The 16,665-nt window shown below is 46.7% G+C and overlaps 1 protein-coding gene across 6 annotated transcripts in view; it reads right to left on the bottom strand.

Moving 5' to 3' along the window:
• The window catches only part of DPF3 (double PHD fingers 3), a 299,860-nt gene that overhangs the window by 111,110 nt on the left and 172,085 nt on the right, over positions 1-16,665 (bottom strand). For all 6 annotated transcript variants that reach the window (XR_009184951.2, XR_009184950.2, XM_058293116.2 and 3 more), the window contains 2 exons: positions 9,986-10,113; positions 2,071-2,166 (listed from right to left, as the gene is read on the bottom strand). Coding sequence is in view for 4 of the 6 variants with exons in the window: in XM_058293116.2 (XP_058149099.1) it covers positions 2,071-2,166; positions 9,986-10,113 (224 nt within the window). In the remaining 2 variants the exon portion in view is untranslated. The remainder of the gene's footprint in view (positions 1-2,070; positions 2,167-9,985; positions 10,114-16,665) is intronic.

Here is a 16,665-nt window from a genome sequence, read left to right as displayed (position 1 = left end):
GCAATGTCAAAAATTATTAATGAGATATTTTGCATTATTTTTTCTGTAAGAAGTCTTCAAAATCCAATGTGTAATTTATATTTACAGTACATTGCAACTTGGACGAGCCAAGTGCTCCATAATCACATATGGCCACGGGCTGCCACAGTGGACCGCACAGACACAGATAATGTGGTGGAAAGTCCCCGGCACATGGTCATCACTTTCTACATTGTTGCTATTATTGTAAAGAGGCTATCACACTGCCTAGTATACAGTAAGATCTCCAGAAATGACTACTGCTGCTGCTACTGCTAAGATGTTTACAGAGAAGATCCCCAGCTCATAAGCACTGAGTACAAGTTCAGTCTTTGAGATTTAGGTTGTGCATGAGGCAGCTATAAAGAGGACCACTTTCCAGTCTACTCTAGCAAATTTGGCTGGGGGTGTAGAAAGCGCTAGAAACAGGTTTGGAAGGACTTAGCTCTCGCAGTTCACAACCGGTCCAGAGATTCCAAGTTCTAAAGTCCCCTTTAATGATAGGATTAGATATTCATTATTTTGTAACGCCAATGAAATAATGGGCCTAGTCAAGTTCATCGAAGACTGCTAAAACCATTAGGTGAAACGTTAATGGGGAATTTTATAAGGGAAGGATGAGGACAACAGCACCCAAACCCACCGATCAATTACACCACCAGTAAAAGTAAAACGACTGGACAGAACACGCCTCCTGATGCAAGAAGAAGTACACATCACCACTAGGAGAGAGGCGTGGCCACCCGCCCAAAATAGATACACACGGCACAGACACCTCCACATCGCACACACACACGTACACAACCACAATCGAATCAACTCTAAACTAACCACCAGTCTTCAGGAAATAAAGGGGTAGGGGAGCACATTAAACAACACTCAGAGGATCTACTCCACCAAATCCAGACAAACAACCTAAGTTGCTCAACAAGCAAATGGTCCGAAGGGAAATACGTGGATGATAGGGTATAGGGAGGAAGAGGTATGTTCTGGAATAAAAGAGACCTGAGTTTCAAACAAACCAACTGTAAAAAGACATTTTTGAGAAAAATTATCAGAGACTGGAAAGTAGATATTACAATTGTTATGTTTATTGGATGTGATAATAATGATAGTGGCATACCCAGAAGAATGTGCAGGTTAAATGATCAAATGTCTAGGATTTCCTCTCAAATATTTGAGCAAAAGCAAACATAGAAACCAACAAAAAGTGGGAGAAAAGAATAGATGAAACAAGATGGTCAGAATATTGGTAACTGATGAAGCTGGGAGATGGTGATATAAGCTACACACCATCAGAATGCCCTGTCTGGAAAGCAATTCTAGCTCCTAGCAAGAGGTGAAAGCATCTTAGCTCACAGTGTGGGCAGCACTGGACGGCCTGTGTCAGTCACCTGGGGAACTTACTTTCAATATTGTTTTCAGGCCCAGTGGGGCCAGCCCTGGGCTTGAACACAGGGACTTTGGAGAACCAACCTGAACACCCAAAAGCACCCCACGGACTTGGCTCCCCCGCCGGGGACCACTTTCGCATTTCACTCCTGGCTCCCTGAGCTTCTAACCTTTTCCTTGCTGCATTCCAAGACCCCAAGCCTTCAAAACCCATGCCCAGTCCACTTGGGAAGTATCAGCTTTCTCAGCATGCCCCTGCTCTCTGTCCAGTTAAGTATACCCCAGAGCCGGGGTCCTGACACTGTCGCTCTGCTGCAGCCCCAGGGACAACAAGGCGGAAACTTCTGTGACCAAGTAACAGGTACAGCAGACATGGCCTCCTCATCCGCCACCGTCACCCTGATGGCACCCCTCACCCCTTCCTTGGCCCTCACTGCCCCAAAGGGCACCATCGGCCCCCTCCCCATCTTGCCAGCTCTAAACTCTTCCAGGGTATGACTTGGGACCGGGGCTCTCCTGGAATTTTCCTCCCCGAGGATTCTCCAGGACCATGGATATCAGCTCTACCTAGCCACCATGAGACTCTGAGCAGGGCATCGATTGCTTGCCCAGTCTCAGCCTCCCTGACCTCCTTCCTCCCTCCTGGTGTCCCCAGCTTACCCGTCCTCTGGCCCTATTCTTTCGCTTGGGAATATCCTCTTCTAAATCCTCTTCTTCGTTCCCTTCTTCTACATTTTCATCATTTTCCAAAACCCTCTGAAAAGACAAGAAGATAAACCAAAGGGTTGAGAGACAAAATGCAAAGGAGAAAACCATCAGAGAGTAATATGGGGTGTTTTGTTTTGTTGTTGTTGTTGTTGAACAAAGTGATGGCGCTGTGGAGGCCAGGCGTCCAGGGTGCTGTAAAGGCCAGGCGTCCAGGGTGCTATAAAGGCCAGGCTTCCAGGGTGCTGTGACAGCCAGGAGTCCTGGACACTGTGACAGCCACATATCCAGGCTGCTGCCCAGGAGTCAGAGCTCCCGCTGCTACCAACCCTTTCCCAGGCCCCTGGGCCCCTTCCTGGTAAGTCCTCCCAGGACATTGACCTTTTTCAACTTTTTGCCCAGAAAAAGTTCCCTCGAAAGAGAACACTCTGGTAGGAGTGCTTTCGTACATGAGATCAAGATGTTTTGTCAAAACTTATTTAACATAATATTTCCTTTTGTTCCTTAAGGGCCACCTCAGAAATATTTAAAAATACGTTTATTCTTCCCTGGCCATTTTAGAATGTTGCCCTGCTTGATGAAAACAAGTAACTTCCTGTTCTCATCTGACCAGAATATGACATTAAAGCGCTACCTGCTATTTTTAAAAGAAAATTAGATTTTGTAGTGTTTAGAATTCATTACAATACAGTAGTTGTAATGGGGCTTAAAGATCCTGAATTCAGTTACAGCTCTCCAGCAGCCCTGCCTCACGCTACAGTATAGAATCAGATTTCCTTTTCACAGATAAATAAACTGAGGCTGAAAGCACTTTTATCTACTCAAGAGCACAGAGAATCCATGACGAAAGCAAATCAGTTCAGAATTTCTGGCTCATTTCTCAGACCTATGACAATTCCAAGGTGTATTTAAGGCACATCCTCCTTTCTGCAGATGGGCAGGGGCGGGGGCGGGGGGGGGAGGGTTGGTGAATAAGAGACTATGGCAGAAGACCCAGAATCCTACAGTGGGAGTAAATAAGGGGAAAGGGGCGTGGAGTGCAAGAATTTTTTAATTGGCTCACTGTGGTACCTTGGATAAGTCAAAATCTCTTCATGCCTCAGGTTCCCCAATTAGTACATAGGGATTCATTCATTCATTCAACATCTATCTAGTGCTGACTACATGACAGTCTACAAAATGACTACAGTGGCCCCAAATGGAGGGGAAGATAGGTTTAAACAACATACTGGGAAGTGGATGTGGTTCAAGTGGTTGAACTCCTGCCTACCACATGGGAGGTCCCAGGTTCGTTTCCTGGTACCTCCTAAGGAAGACAAGCAAGACAGCAAGCTGACATAACAAGATGACTCAACAAGAGACACAAGGAGGCAAACATAATGAGAGATACAACAAAGCAGGGAGCAAAGGTGGTTCAAGCGATTAGGTTCCTCCCTCCCACATTGAAAGTTCTGTTCACAGTGCCTCCTAAAAAAAAAAAGAAGACAAGCACACAACAAACAGAGCAAGTGTGAACAATGGGGGTGGGGGTGGGGGGAAATACATCTTTTAAAAAACCAATATACTAAGCCATATAATTACAACTGCTAAGAAGGAAAAAAAAAAGTGAAAGGCAAGTTCAAGATGATATGGGAGAGGGGAGAGGATATATTAGCTCAAGTGGTTGACTGCCTGCTTCCATGTACAAGGTCCTGGGTTCATTCCCTACACCACCTTTTTAAAAAAAATGCTATGGGAGAATGAGAGAAGAGAATTTTACTTAATCTGAGGGTCAGATAAGGAATCATGAAGAAGTAACCTCAGAAAGTTGAAATCTGAAGGAGGAGCAAAAGTAGCCTTGCAAATGGGGATAGAGGCGGGAAAGGAGAGGGAAAGTGTTCTAGAACAGAGACCAATATGAGCAAAATCCCTGAGGCCAGGAAAAGAGCACGGCTTGTTCAGGGAGCAGAAAGAGGCCAGTGTGACCAGAGTTCAGTGGCTCAAGGAGACATTGGCATAAGTTGAGGCTAGAAAGGTGGGCAGGTGCCACACACACTGCTGGTGATGGTTCAACCTATGAAAAGAATAAGGAAAGTAGCATGCACTGCACTGATGTCTAGTATCACGAACATTGTTCCAGGGAAACTGCCTTTGGGCTGACCGCAAAGCAGGAAGCCCAGGAGTGAGTTCGTCAGTGATCTCCTCCCACTGCCCCCTTGCCAGGATATTCTGCCCCAACCACAAGGGTCAAGATCATGTTTAATGGCCATTGTGGCTGCTGAAGGTAGGGAGTGGGAGGAAGAGATGTGATGTGGGGCCATTTTTGGGGGTTGGAGTTGTCCTGGGTGGTGCTGCAGGGACAGTTACCGGACATTGTATGTCCTCCCATGGCCCACTGGGTGGACTGTGGGAGAGTGTGGGCTATGGTGTGGACCATTGACCATGAGGTGCAGCGGTGCTCAGAGATGTATTCACCAAGTGCAGTGAAAGCCTCATGGTGATGGAGGAGGTTGTTGTTATGGGCGGAGGAGTGGGGAAGAGGGGTGGGAGGTATATGGGGACCTCATATTTTTTAATGTAACATTAAAAAAAGGAATAAAGACCAAAAAAAAGATCATGCTTAATTACCAAATTCCTTCTGAAGAATTCTAAACAGCTCAAATGAATTCTCCTGTGGCTTCTCTCCTAGGTTTGGGAAGCCACCAGCTGATAGCACTTATGGGTCTCTGGGCCAGCCTTAACCATTTAGGAGAGAACAAGCATAGTCTGATGGACACAACCTCCAGCCCTTAGCTAGGAAACTGGTCTGGATCCAAACCACCATCCTCTCTGCATCTTGGCAGCCTGCACTACAGGTGGGAATACTAGTGAAAGGCAAGAAAGATAATGATGGTCAAATGCTCAGCAGTCCTCAGTGAAAAGACGTAGTGTAACTGTGAGGCATTGTTATTATGACTGCTGTTGCTATTCGTAGAGGCACCTGGCAAACCTTCTGGGTTCTGGACTCATTTAATCACAGTAAGCTCAAAGTGCCTTGGCTTTAAAGGTCATTGCCTCGGGCATCTCAGTATAGTTCTGACTCTGCTTTCGTTTTACCCCTAAGATACACTCAAGCCATATGGGACTAAAGTCCCCTCTCAATTAGAGGTGGAGTGGGCATCACCATCCCAGAATCCTCAGGATTGGGAAATGAACTATGGACTAGAGTGGACTTACTGGTATTCTACTATAGACTTACTGTGAGTCTAGCCATGGAAAAATTATATCATTGATGAGGAGGCAGTGACCACTGGAGGTTCTGAGGGCAGGGAGAGGGAAAACAAGTGTAATACGGGGGCATTTTCGGGACTTGGGAATTGTCCTGCATGACATTGCAACGACAGATACAGCCATTCTGTATCTGCCATAACCTAATGAATTGTGTGGGAGAGAGTGTAAACTACAATGTAAACTATAATCCATGCTTAGTGGCAATGCTCCAAAATGTGTTCCATCAATTGCAATGAATGTACCACACTGATGAAAGATGTTGTTAATGTAGGAAAATGTGGGCAGTGTGGGGAGCGGGACATGTGGAATCCCCTATATTTTTTACATAACATTTATATAATCTAAGTATCTCTTTTTAAAAAATTTAAAAGAAGATGCACTCTGGGTTGGAAGCTGAAAGACTGGGCAAGGCAGCTGAGCTAGACGCCTGCAGCGCCACATTGTCTCAGTGTCCAGGAGTGAACTCACTTCTCCTGGAGGTTCCAACCCTCCCTCTTCCCATCAGCTTCCCTGTGACTCTAGAACCTCTGGACTGCGCCTCGGGTCTCAGACAAGACAGCAGCTGCCCCATACATTTGCATTCCCTACAGTGCAGCCTTGATCCCAGAAGCCTCTCTATAAAACCCAGGAGGACCCAAGAGTTCCTAACAGACAAAGCTGTATTCAGAGCTCAGGAAGAAGAAAGGCCATCTTGCATTTGGACTGAAGGGCAGGGATGGTCCAACTATAGATACGACTTGCATTCCCTGTCCAAGGATATTATCTGGAAAATAAATACGACTTTTCTCCCTCTCACTCCACACATCTTTATAGGGATGATAACAATGGTTGTGTCAGAAAAAATAATTTTTAAGAAATTCGTTTTTAAAGATTCCCTTATCTCTGACCTGGAATACTGCAACAATCTCAAAACTTATTTCTCTCCTTCCCTTCTCGGCCCCGCAGCCAATCTCCTCTCCGTGCAGCAGTCCAAGGAATCTTTATGAAGTACAAATTCACTGGCTTGATTAAAATCTACCCAAGGCTTCCTGTTTCATTCCTCATAAAACCAAAAGCCCATTCCATGGCCTGGGAGACCTGCGTGGCCTGGCCCCTGCCCCCTCACCAAGTCCATCCTAGGCTATTCTCCCGCTGGTGCTGTGCTTCCGCCACACAGACCTCCTGTCATTTCTTTTAACACGAATGCAGTCCTATCTCGGGCCTTCAAGTGTACTGCTCCTCGGCCCAGAAAATTCCATCCCTGGGAGTCTCACCTTCCTGGCTTCTTCTCATACCAAAGGACTGAGGTTAAATCCTTTGTCTTTCTCAGGAATCTACCGAAAAAGCTATCCTACCTCCTATACAGAATATTCATAACCTGTTTGTTCTGTTCATGGCAATTATCCTGACTTGCCATTATTTTATTTATTTACTTGTTTGCTGTCTGCATGGCACACTAGATAATAAGTTCCTTCCATGGAGAAGGCAGGTCTCTCTTAGTCTGTTTCCCTAGCACCAAACACAGAACTGGCTCAGGGGAAACATTTCGGTTGAATGAGTGAATGAATGAAAGAACAAATAAACAAATATAGTACATTTACTACATATGTACCTAATTTTAATAATGTAAAATCCAGTAAAAACAACACATGAACTCGTTTGGCTCATGGTCCCGGGTTCAGCTTCTAGCCCAATAGATGGTTCTATTGTTTTGCATGTTAGACAAAGTTTACGTCAGAGGTGATGATGACAATGATGCCGACCCGTAAGCTAGCCCAATGCTGGACGAGAAGAACTAGCACCCACCACCAGCTCTGAAGGCAAAGGGCCCCCTGTCACTAGATAATCAAGGCTCTGGACAGTGGTTCTTTCCTATTCATTTGTTAATTCAAAGTATACTAAGCAAAAGATACTCTGACAGGTAATACAGAGGCATAGACCTTGACTTCAAAGATCTTAAAGTCCAAAAATAGGGGGTAAGACATGAATAGAAACAAATGAAAGAAAACTACAAGGAAGAAAGTTCTAGATGCCCTAAGTATCAGAGGCAAGAAAAGATCCGTCTAGCTCAGGGGTTCTTAACAAGGGGTCCATGAGCTTGAATTGAAATTCAAAAAAACCTTATTTTTGTGAGGACATGTTGGTGTAGGTGTGATATATTTATTAAATAATAGACAGAGTAGTGGGGACTCAGTAAAGGATCTGTGGTTTTCACGTGACTGGCCAAGGGGTCTGGAACAAAAAAGATCAAGAACCCTGCTTAGCTCTTTTGGGGGTCAAGGAAGACTCCATGGAGAAGACAGCACTGGCCTAAGTCTAAAAGGTTTTACAGGTAGCGATGGGAGAAAAGGCACGCCAGGTGAGAACACAGCACAACCAGGGGCCTGGAGGGAAGAAGGCTGCATGTTCAGTTGTAAGTAAAGGAAGAATGAGGGAGTGAAGGAAAAATGGAAAGAAAATCCGGACACTAGTTAGGAGGAGAGAAAAGAGGCCCAAGAAGGGGAAGCGAAATGCTCAGTAGGAAATAAAAAGTTGCTAAGTCTTTGAGCAAGAGTGGCCCAAGCAGAGCTTTGCTTCAGGATGAAATAGCAAAGTAGGACCCATTGGAGAGAGGAAGGACAGGGGACAGGACAACTTGTGGGTTCATTCACACATCTAGTCAACAATTATTTATTATGTGCCAGGAACTGTTTATGATGCTTGAGATACATAAGTGAGCAAAAGAAACAAAGGCTCCTGCCCCAGGCAATACATAATAACTTAATGGATAAGTAAATTACAAAGTAGGTTAGATGGTGATAAGAGGTGTGGAAATACAGAAGCATGCAGACCGAGTAAGGGAATCAGGAGTGCTGAAGGGTGGGGAGGGCACAGGTTGGCAGTAAGTACAGTGGTCAGTGGACACCTCAGAGCAAAGGAGAATAAGGAGCAGAGGCTTGAAGAAGCCAGGGGAAGAGCCAACCAGATATCTGGGGAAAGGGCTTTCCAGGCAGAAGAAATGGCCAGAAAAGAAGCCCTGAGGCAGAACTGTGCCAGATCTGTTCTAGGAATAGCCAAAAAGAGGCCAGTGTGCCTGGAACCAGGTGAGCAAGGAAAAGAGGAAAGAGCTGAGTCAGAAAGGTGAGGGAGTCTTGGACTTGGACTTGGAGAGAACAGGAATGACAGGATCTGATTTAAATTTAGAAGGTTCACTCTCAAGTGTTAGCAAGAGGCCATTTAGAAGGCGAAGGCCACAACTCAGGCAAGACTCAGGACTGATTTGCACCAGGAAAGTAGCAAGCAGGCGTGGTGAGAAGGGCTGATGTCCTGGATTTACTCTGAAGGTCAAGTCATCAGAATTCCCGATGAATTGGATGGTGAGTGTGAGAGAAAGAGCAGTCAAAGCTGACGCCAAGGGGTGTTGGGCTGCAGCTCCTGGAAAACAGGCGGGAACAAATAGAAGCCATGCTGTGGCAACTAAACGGAAAAGACTCTGTGATTCATCTTAATACAGCGATGGCAGAGGAGAAGACCAGATTCCTGGATTTATTCAACATCTTTATTGAGCGCCAGCTCTGCTGGGCACACGGATGTCCCCGACGATACCATGGTGAACGTGATAGAGGGGTCCCTGACCCCAGACAGCTGGTGCTTATTAGGAAATCAAAAATGTATTAATATTAGTTGACATTAATTAATATTTATTGTTATCTAATAATAGTATTAATTAAGGTCTATGGTATTTTTAGGGTTGTTGTTTTTTTCTGGTCACCCTACAAACTGTCATGATCTGCCAGGATGGAGAATGTCTGTTTTCTTCTCTTTAGGGTGGTGAGCAGGGAGCTGTTGTTTTTTAAACTTCCCCTCCTTTCTAACAGAAGGCTGCCACCACTGCCGCCCAGATTCAGCAGGCTTTTTGTATCTCTGTCTCCAGCTTCTATTGAAGAAAATAACATTGTATGGAGAAATTGTTTAAAAGGATTAATATTAGTATTATTTGACATTAATATTATTATTTAACACTAGCATCAATTAATATTAATACAATGCTCTGTGCCAAGCATTGTATTAGACAACGGAGATTCAAGACACAACAAAAAAGAGCTGGAGTGAGAGCATTGGCATTGCTAGGGCCATGGGCCGAGGGGCGAACACACGGGGACAGGAGGGCCCACCTGCCAGCAAACTGACTTCAAAATTGGCCTTGAAGGATGAGCAGGTGGTGGTGCAGCAGGACTCCGGAGCAGAGGGTGAACTAGAGCGAGGTGGGGTGTGAGGGAAGGAGGGGCAGGGGAGAAGGCCAGCACTGAGCCCGAGGTTCCCAGCCTGGGTGGTAGACTGCGGCTTCCACGGAGACAAGGACTCGATCTACTGCGTTCACCGTTGTGTTCCCGGGACCTAGCTTGGTGCGTGGTCGGTTCAATAAATACATTTTTAATCGATAAGGAGGGAAATCGAGGGAGAGGAACGGCCTCGGGAGGGAAGATGAGTTCTTCCCGAGACCACGTTAATTGAAAAGAATTGGCAAGTCCCCCAGCAGCGGTGCCACGAGGACCCCTCTTCAAGGAAGAGAGCCTGAAGCCGGGGCTGGAGTTCTGGAAGCGCAGTGGTGATGCCCGGGGCACGGGGCGGGGGACGTATCCCCGCAGCGGGCACAGAATACCTGTATCTCCTGGATGCTCTCCTCCTCTCTGGCATCCGCCTTCTTCTCCACGCCCTCCCCGCGGAGCAAGGCTTCCAGAGTGGTGCTCTCGGAGGTGAAGCCGTCCTTCTTCAGGGGCAGCTCCACTTCTGAAAAGCAAGCGTGGAAAGTACTGTCAGAGCCACCGGAAGCAGAAGGGGCCTGAGTAGGAGTGGAGTTGCCCTTCTGCGCCCTCCTGGTGGAAGAGGAATGCTGGCATCAACCTCCAGCCTCTCCAACTCCACTTCAGAATCCCGGAGACAGAGTCCAACCCTGCCCGCACCCTCGGCGACAGCTGAGGCAGGGCAGAAAGGCTGGGGACCAGCGGCCGAGGTCTCAGTCTTGCTCCGTTATGTGACTTTGGGCAGGGTACCCCGGGAGCCCAGAGCCCATTTCCACACCTACAAAGTGAGAGAACAATGTCCGGCCCCCACAGAGTCACCTTGGGGGGCTGCAGTGTGTTCAATTCCTTTGCAGGGCTGTGAGAGCTCTCCAGCAGGACACCGGCCCTGGCCTCAATTATTGCCACTCCCCTCTATCCCGTCTCTTCTTGCAGCTCCACGGTCTCCCCCAGGCTATGCTGGCTGCCCGGCTCAGGTTGGCTCCAAGAAAAGCTATTTCTGTCGCAGAGAGGCTGTTCTAATCAAGCCACTAGGGAAGCAGAGGCCTCTGGGGTCAAGGGCAGAGAAGGGGTGAGTGCGAATGCTTCCCAGACCCCAGAGGAGCAGAGCGGCTGCTGCAGTACCTACGACTCGTAGTGTCATCGGCAGCTACCTGGGCTTGAGGGCAGGGGGGCAGCCCTGACCAAGACAGAGACTAGAGAGAGAAGATGAACCCCTTTCTCAAAGTGTCCCCCCAACCTCCTAACCCAAAGGAGAGTCTTTTTTAAAAAACATGTATTAAAAAACAGAAGCCTCAGGTTTAGGTATTTAGATTTTGATTTCCTAGAAATGATTCTCTAATCTCTCCTGTGATCCTATATCTCGTGCCCCTCTTTTTTCTCTTCCTACCAGCAATGAAATGTGTGGCAGAATCCCTACCAACATTATCAGGCAAGATGGGTGCAACTGTGATGCAGCAGAGCCCTGAAAAAGTCAGAGGAAACGCGTGACCCGCGCGTATGGGGGAAATGAGGGGAGTGCAGAGCCAGGACTGTTTTCAGAGGTATGGTGGGGATTAAGGGCACCAACAAGGATGGCAAAGCCCTCCGGAGGGTCAGAGGGGGCCGTGGAACCCTCCTCCCAAAGAGGGAGAGCGTTAGCAAGGACCGGGAGAGAGCGCCAGAGCAGAGGACCGGCGCGGGCACCGTGGCCTCTGGGTAGAGGAGCCCTGCCTCTGCCAACTGGTGCCCAGCAGCGAAGGGACCACCGGGGGACTCCGAGCCCAACGGCTTTTTCCTCCCATCCTCCATCGTCCTGTTGGTGCCCTCTCGTTGGCCAAGCCCAATTGGCCAAGCCCAACTGGGATCCCGCCAAGAATGCAGCCCAGTAGGTCAGCGCCCTGGGACATAGTAGGATAAAGAAGGACGGGGGGAAGCAGATGTGGCTCAAGCGATTGGGATCCTGTCTACCATATGGGAGGTGTAGGGTTTGATTCCCAGGGCCTCCTGGTGAGGGCAAGCTGGCCCATGCAGCGAGCTGGCCCGAGCGGAGAGCTGGCCTGCATAGAGTGCTGGCACAGCAAGATGACACAACAAAAAGAGACATAGAAGAGAGACAGTAAGAGATGCAGCAGACCATGGAGCTGAGGTGGTGCAAGAGATTGAGCACCTCTCTCCCACTCCGGAAGGTCCCAGGATTAGTTCCCGGTGCCACCTAAAGAGAAGATAAACAGACACAGAAGAATTATCCAGCAAATGGACACAGAGAGCAGACAGTGAGCACAAAACAACGAGAGGGGTGGGGGGGAATAAATAAATAAATAAATCTTAAAAAAGAAGAATGGGGAGTGGATCTGGAGGAACAAATGGACAATAACCAGTCCAATAAAGCCCAGTTTGTTCCAACTCATGTGGGACCGTCAATCTCCTGTCCCAGAAACAGAACAGGGTTGACTGGCATTCAGGCATTCCATTAAAACTGAAGATACGCATGCCCATGGCGGGAAGAATCCCCAGGAAAAGAAGGCAGGAAGGACAGTCAGCATCCAAAGTCCCTTAGGCAGCAAGATGCTTGGGCTTTTTCAAATCAAAAAAAGGAAACGGGGAGCAGAGGACCCATCCCTATCAAGAAGCACTAAATCAGCCACCTCCAAAACCCATCCATGTATTCATTCCACAGGTATTTCCTGAGCACCTGTCACGTGGCAATAGCTGTGCTGGTACTTGGCGCACAGGGGATGAGCCAAACGAAGATGATCCTTGCCTTTAGGCAGTTCACAGTCTAAAGAGATAGACAGTACACTCTAATTACAAAACAAATAATGCCATTACAAACTGAAGTGCTGTGGTGGAAAACAACAGGATAAAATGTGAGAGGAGAATGGGGGTCTACTTGAGATCTGGGGTCCGAGAAAGACCTGTGGGATGAAGTAACATTTATGTAAGCTGATTGTCAGAGAAATAGTCAACTGCCTATTTTCATGAGTTCAGAGCATGCAGCTCCACAGCCTGCTCTAATGACATATTACTCTTTCTCACAAGCGAGAAAAGACTTCCAAATGTTGAATCTAAAACAATTAAAGCATTTTCTGTCCTCAGTCAAAAAAGAGCAGCTGCTCACCGTCCCTCATACTTCAGATAATCATATATATATGTTTGAAGTTCATGCTTTAGCATCCCCTTAGCCTTCTCTTCTCAACACCAAATAAATCCTATTTTCAGGACTGCACAGCATTTCAGAGCTGAAAAGGGCCTTAGGGATCATCTAATTTAATCACGTCATTTTATAAATGAGTCACCCAGAAGCTCAGAGAAGTTAAGTAACTTCACCGAAAGCCACACAGTTATTAAGAGAGCAGGGCGAGAATTCAGCCAATTGGTCTTTCCAGAACACCATTACAGTCAAGAGCTCTCCACTGATTGTATTTTTATTTGTTGCTCTGAGTGCTCAGACCAAGAACTGGTACCTTTGTATACCTGGAGAGTGCACAATCAATACACAAAATGCAGCTGCCCTGGTTACTGTATCTCACCTAATCCCCGCAGCCACCTGAGAGGTGAGCGCAGTCATTATCCCATTTCCCAGATGAGGAGCGCTTAGGAGGCTTAGAACTTGCTTAATATCATGCAGCTGAAAAGGGACAAAGCCGCCGGCACCCGTTCACCTGATCTCTAGGCTGTACAGACTCCACCCTATCTCTCTTTTGGTTCTTCCTTAAAAAGTGTTTTTCCAAACCTTCGTACATTTTCATGGCATTCCTACAGGCTCCCCGCAGTCTTCATAGTTCAGGATAAAAGGCAGATCTTTGCCAAGGCTGAGGGCAGGTGGCATCATACGTCTGGGCTCTGCTCTACAAGAACATGGCTATGTGGTGTTTACCCTTCCACCGTAGTGTTGATCCCAGACAGAATTTCTCATCAGCTGTGAGCTCCCTCCTCTCCCCTCCTCCTGAGAAATCGTCCTCCTTGCTGCTTTCCCATAATTCAATCTACTCGTTTGGTTCTCTTTAACTTTACCAGGTGGGACACAGTATAAGAATCAATGGAAAAGCAGGACCAAAAGAGAAAAACTTGAATCAAGTCTCCTAAAAGCAAAGAATAAAAAGGTCCCCAAATAGCATCTAGAGTCCAATCCCTGAATTTTACAGATGAGGAAACTTAACACAGAAAGAGATGGAGCCTCTCACAGGTCACAGAGCAATCTGAGGTCATCATTCTTGCCTAACTGCCAAACTATTTCATAGACTTGTATAGGTTCTGCTTTCAGAGAACGCTGGGGTCAGAGCCTAGTTTTGCCACTTATTAGTTGGGGGGCCAGTTACTTAACTTCTCCAAGACTTGTTTCCTAAAATGTGAAATGGGGACAACCACAGATTCCATTTTATAGTGTTCATGTGAGATTTAAATGAGATAATACCCTGCATAAAGAAACTCTGAAAACATCCATGAAATAGGGTCAGCATGAAGCTTATTGATTTTTGTTGTTGTTTTTTCTATTCAAAACTTAGACTCAAATTTAGACAATAAATATAAAAAGCCTAGGGCATTGTGAATACTCTTTTTTTTAATCAAAGGTGCTATTTTTATCAAAGTTTGAATAATTCTGATTTTAATGGTAGAGCAGCACTGTGCAACAGAAATTTAATGTGAGTCACATAATCATTTTATTTTATTTTTTAAAGATTTATTTTATATATTTCTCTTCCCTTCCTGCCCCCCGCCCCCGTTATCTGTTCTCTGTGTCCATTTGCTGCACATTCTTTGTCTGCTTCTGTTGTCAGAGGCACAGGAATCTGTGTCTCTTTTTGTTGCATCATCTTGCTGTGTCAACTCTCCATGTGTGCGGTGCCATTCTTGGGCAGGCTGCACTTTCTTTTGCGCTGGGCGGCTCTCCTTACGGGGCACACTCCTTGCGCGTGGGGCTTCCCTATGCGGGGACACCCCTGCATGGCAGGGCACTCCTTGCGCACATCAGCACTGCACATGGGCCTGCTCCACACGGGTCAAGGAGGCCCGGGGTTTGAACCGCGGACCTTCCATGTGGTAGGCGGACGCCCTAACCACTGGGCTAAGTCCACTTCCCCACATAATCATTTTAAACTTTCTGGTAGCCACACTTTAAAAAGTGAAAAAGTGTGATTGATTTTAATAATATATTTTGGGGAAGTGGATGTGGCTCAATCGATTGGACTCCCATATCGACTTCTGGGGCCTCCTGGTGAAGGCAAGCTGGCCCAAGCGAAGAGCTGGCCCACACAAAATGCTGGTGCAACAACATGAGGCAACAAAAAGAGATACAGAGGAGAGACAATAAGAGACTCAGCAGACTAGGGAGCTGAGGTGGTGCAAGAGATTGAGCACCTCTCTCCCACTCCGGCAAGTCCCAGGATTGGTTCTTGGTGCTACCTAAAGAGAAAACAAGCAGACACAGAAGAACACACAGCAAACAGACATAGAGAGCAGACAAAGGGTTAGGGGGAGGGGGCTAGGATAAATAAGTCTTTAAAAATAATAATACATTTTGTTTAACACAATATGCCCAAAACATTATCATTTCAACATAATTAGTATACAAAATATTATGGTATTTTACATTGTTTTGTTCATATTCAGTCTTCGAAATCAGGCATGTATTTTACATTTCCACCACATCTCAATTCAGACCAGACACATTTTCAAGCGCATGGCGACCGTAAGAGAAGAGAACAGGTCTATAGCATAAAAAGTAACATTTAATATGATTTTCCTTCAAAATATGGAAGTTAAATAGAGTTCTTAATGTTGCCTACTTACTACCCTGCCAAGCACCCTGTCAACCCCTGGCAAACCCCTGCTTCCAAAGCACTCTGGATAAGACTTTCAAGGTCACAGTACCCATGCCTTCTAACCAGCAGAGGGGGCATTTTCTGGCTCCTGACCACAGGAGGTCCCAGAGTGAAGGGGAGGGGGGACAAAAAGGAACCAGGCCAAGGTCTTGCACAACCTACATCCCAGACATGCTCCCTAGAAAGCCTTCAGTGACGTCATTGATCCCATTTTATTCCAATACCTCTCATCTGGATATAGGATTTAGTAATTCTTTATAAGCGTACTCATTTTGGACCTCGCACAAATGTGGGGACCAAATAACCTGCCGCAAACCGTCAAACATTTAACATGAAAAATAAATAAATATAAGGCCCAACACATACACATAATTCATCTTTAAATTAGCTTGATTTTATACACATGGAAATAAACCCACGGATCGTTACTCTCTCCAGAGCTGCAGCAGCTGTCACCCAAGCCAGCCGCCTCCCTGGGCCCCCGTAAGCAGCTCTGCCTCCACTTCTAATTGGGAACAGAGATACTCCTTGGGTGACTTCCAGCACGATCCATCACACCAGAGACAGCTTCTGTGCAAACCGAAGCACATCGGTTTCTAAATAAGAAAAACCTCTCAGACAAACAAGGATTGAAGCATACAAAGTCTTTAAACACACACACCAATAAAAACAAAGCAAAAAATTTGCCAGTGGAGAAGGCTGGTTTCTTTCCAAGGCTGGGAACGGGGCAGTCATCCTCTCGGGTGGAGATCAAAGCCACAGGCTTTTGACACAGGTGCCCCAAGCCTGCCACCCAATGCACCGAAAGGAAAGCTTCCACGGGGTTGCTGGAACCACTGAGCTCATTATCAGGATGTGGCGAGATGAGCCTGAAAGTGCAACATGGGAGCACAGCGAGTAATTAAATCCCAGGTCACTTAAAAATGCAAACGCCCTGGATGTCACAGGCTCACGGAGCCTGACTCCTCAGCCTTCATTTTTGGCTCAGGGGTGGAGGACTGGGAACCTGCAGGTCAGATACAGATTATAATAAAATACGCCATGTAAAAAAGCAGATTAAGACAGTTCTTCTGTGGGGAAATATACAAAGAGAGGAGCTGTCTGTTAGCTGTCGAGTTTGCAAGAGATACCATCTTCGGGAAGGCTGTGCTCTGCCAACAGACAGACTGCCCCAAGGGAAATTGTGGTGAACCACCCCGACAAGACGCATCCATCCGTCCATCCATCACAGGCTCCCT

The sequence above is a fragment of the Dasypus novemcinctus genome, chromosome 3 (genome assembly GCF_030445035.2).
Source record: "Dasypus novemcinctus isolate mDasNov1 chromosome 3, mDasNov1.1.hap2, whole genome shotgun sequence".
In the NCBI taxonomy this organism is placed as follows: domain Eukaryota; kingdom Metazoa; phylum Chordata; class Mammalia; order Cingulata; family Dasypodidae; genus Dasypus; species Dasypus novemcinctus.
The sequence above is the reverse complement of the archived record's forward strand: the minus strand, read 5'-3'. Positions and strand labels throughout refer to the sequence as shown.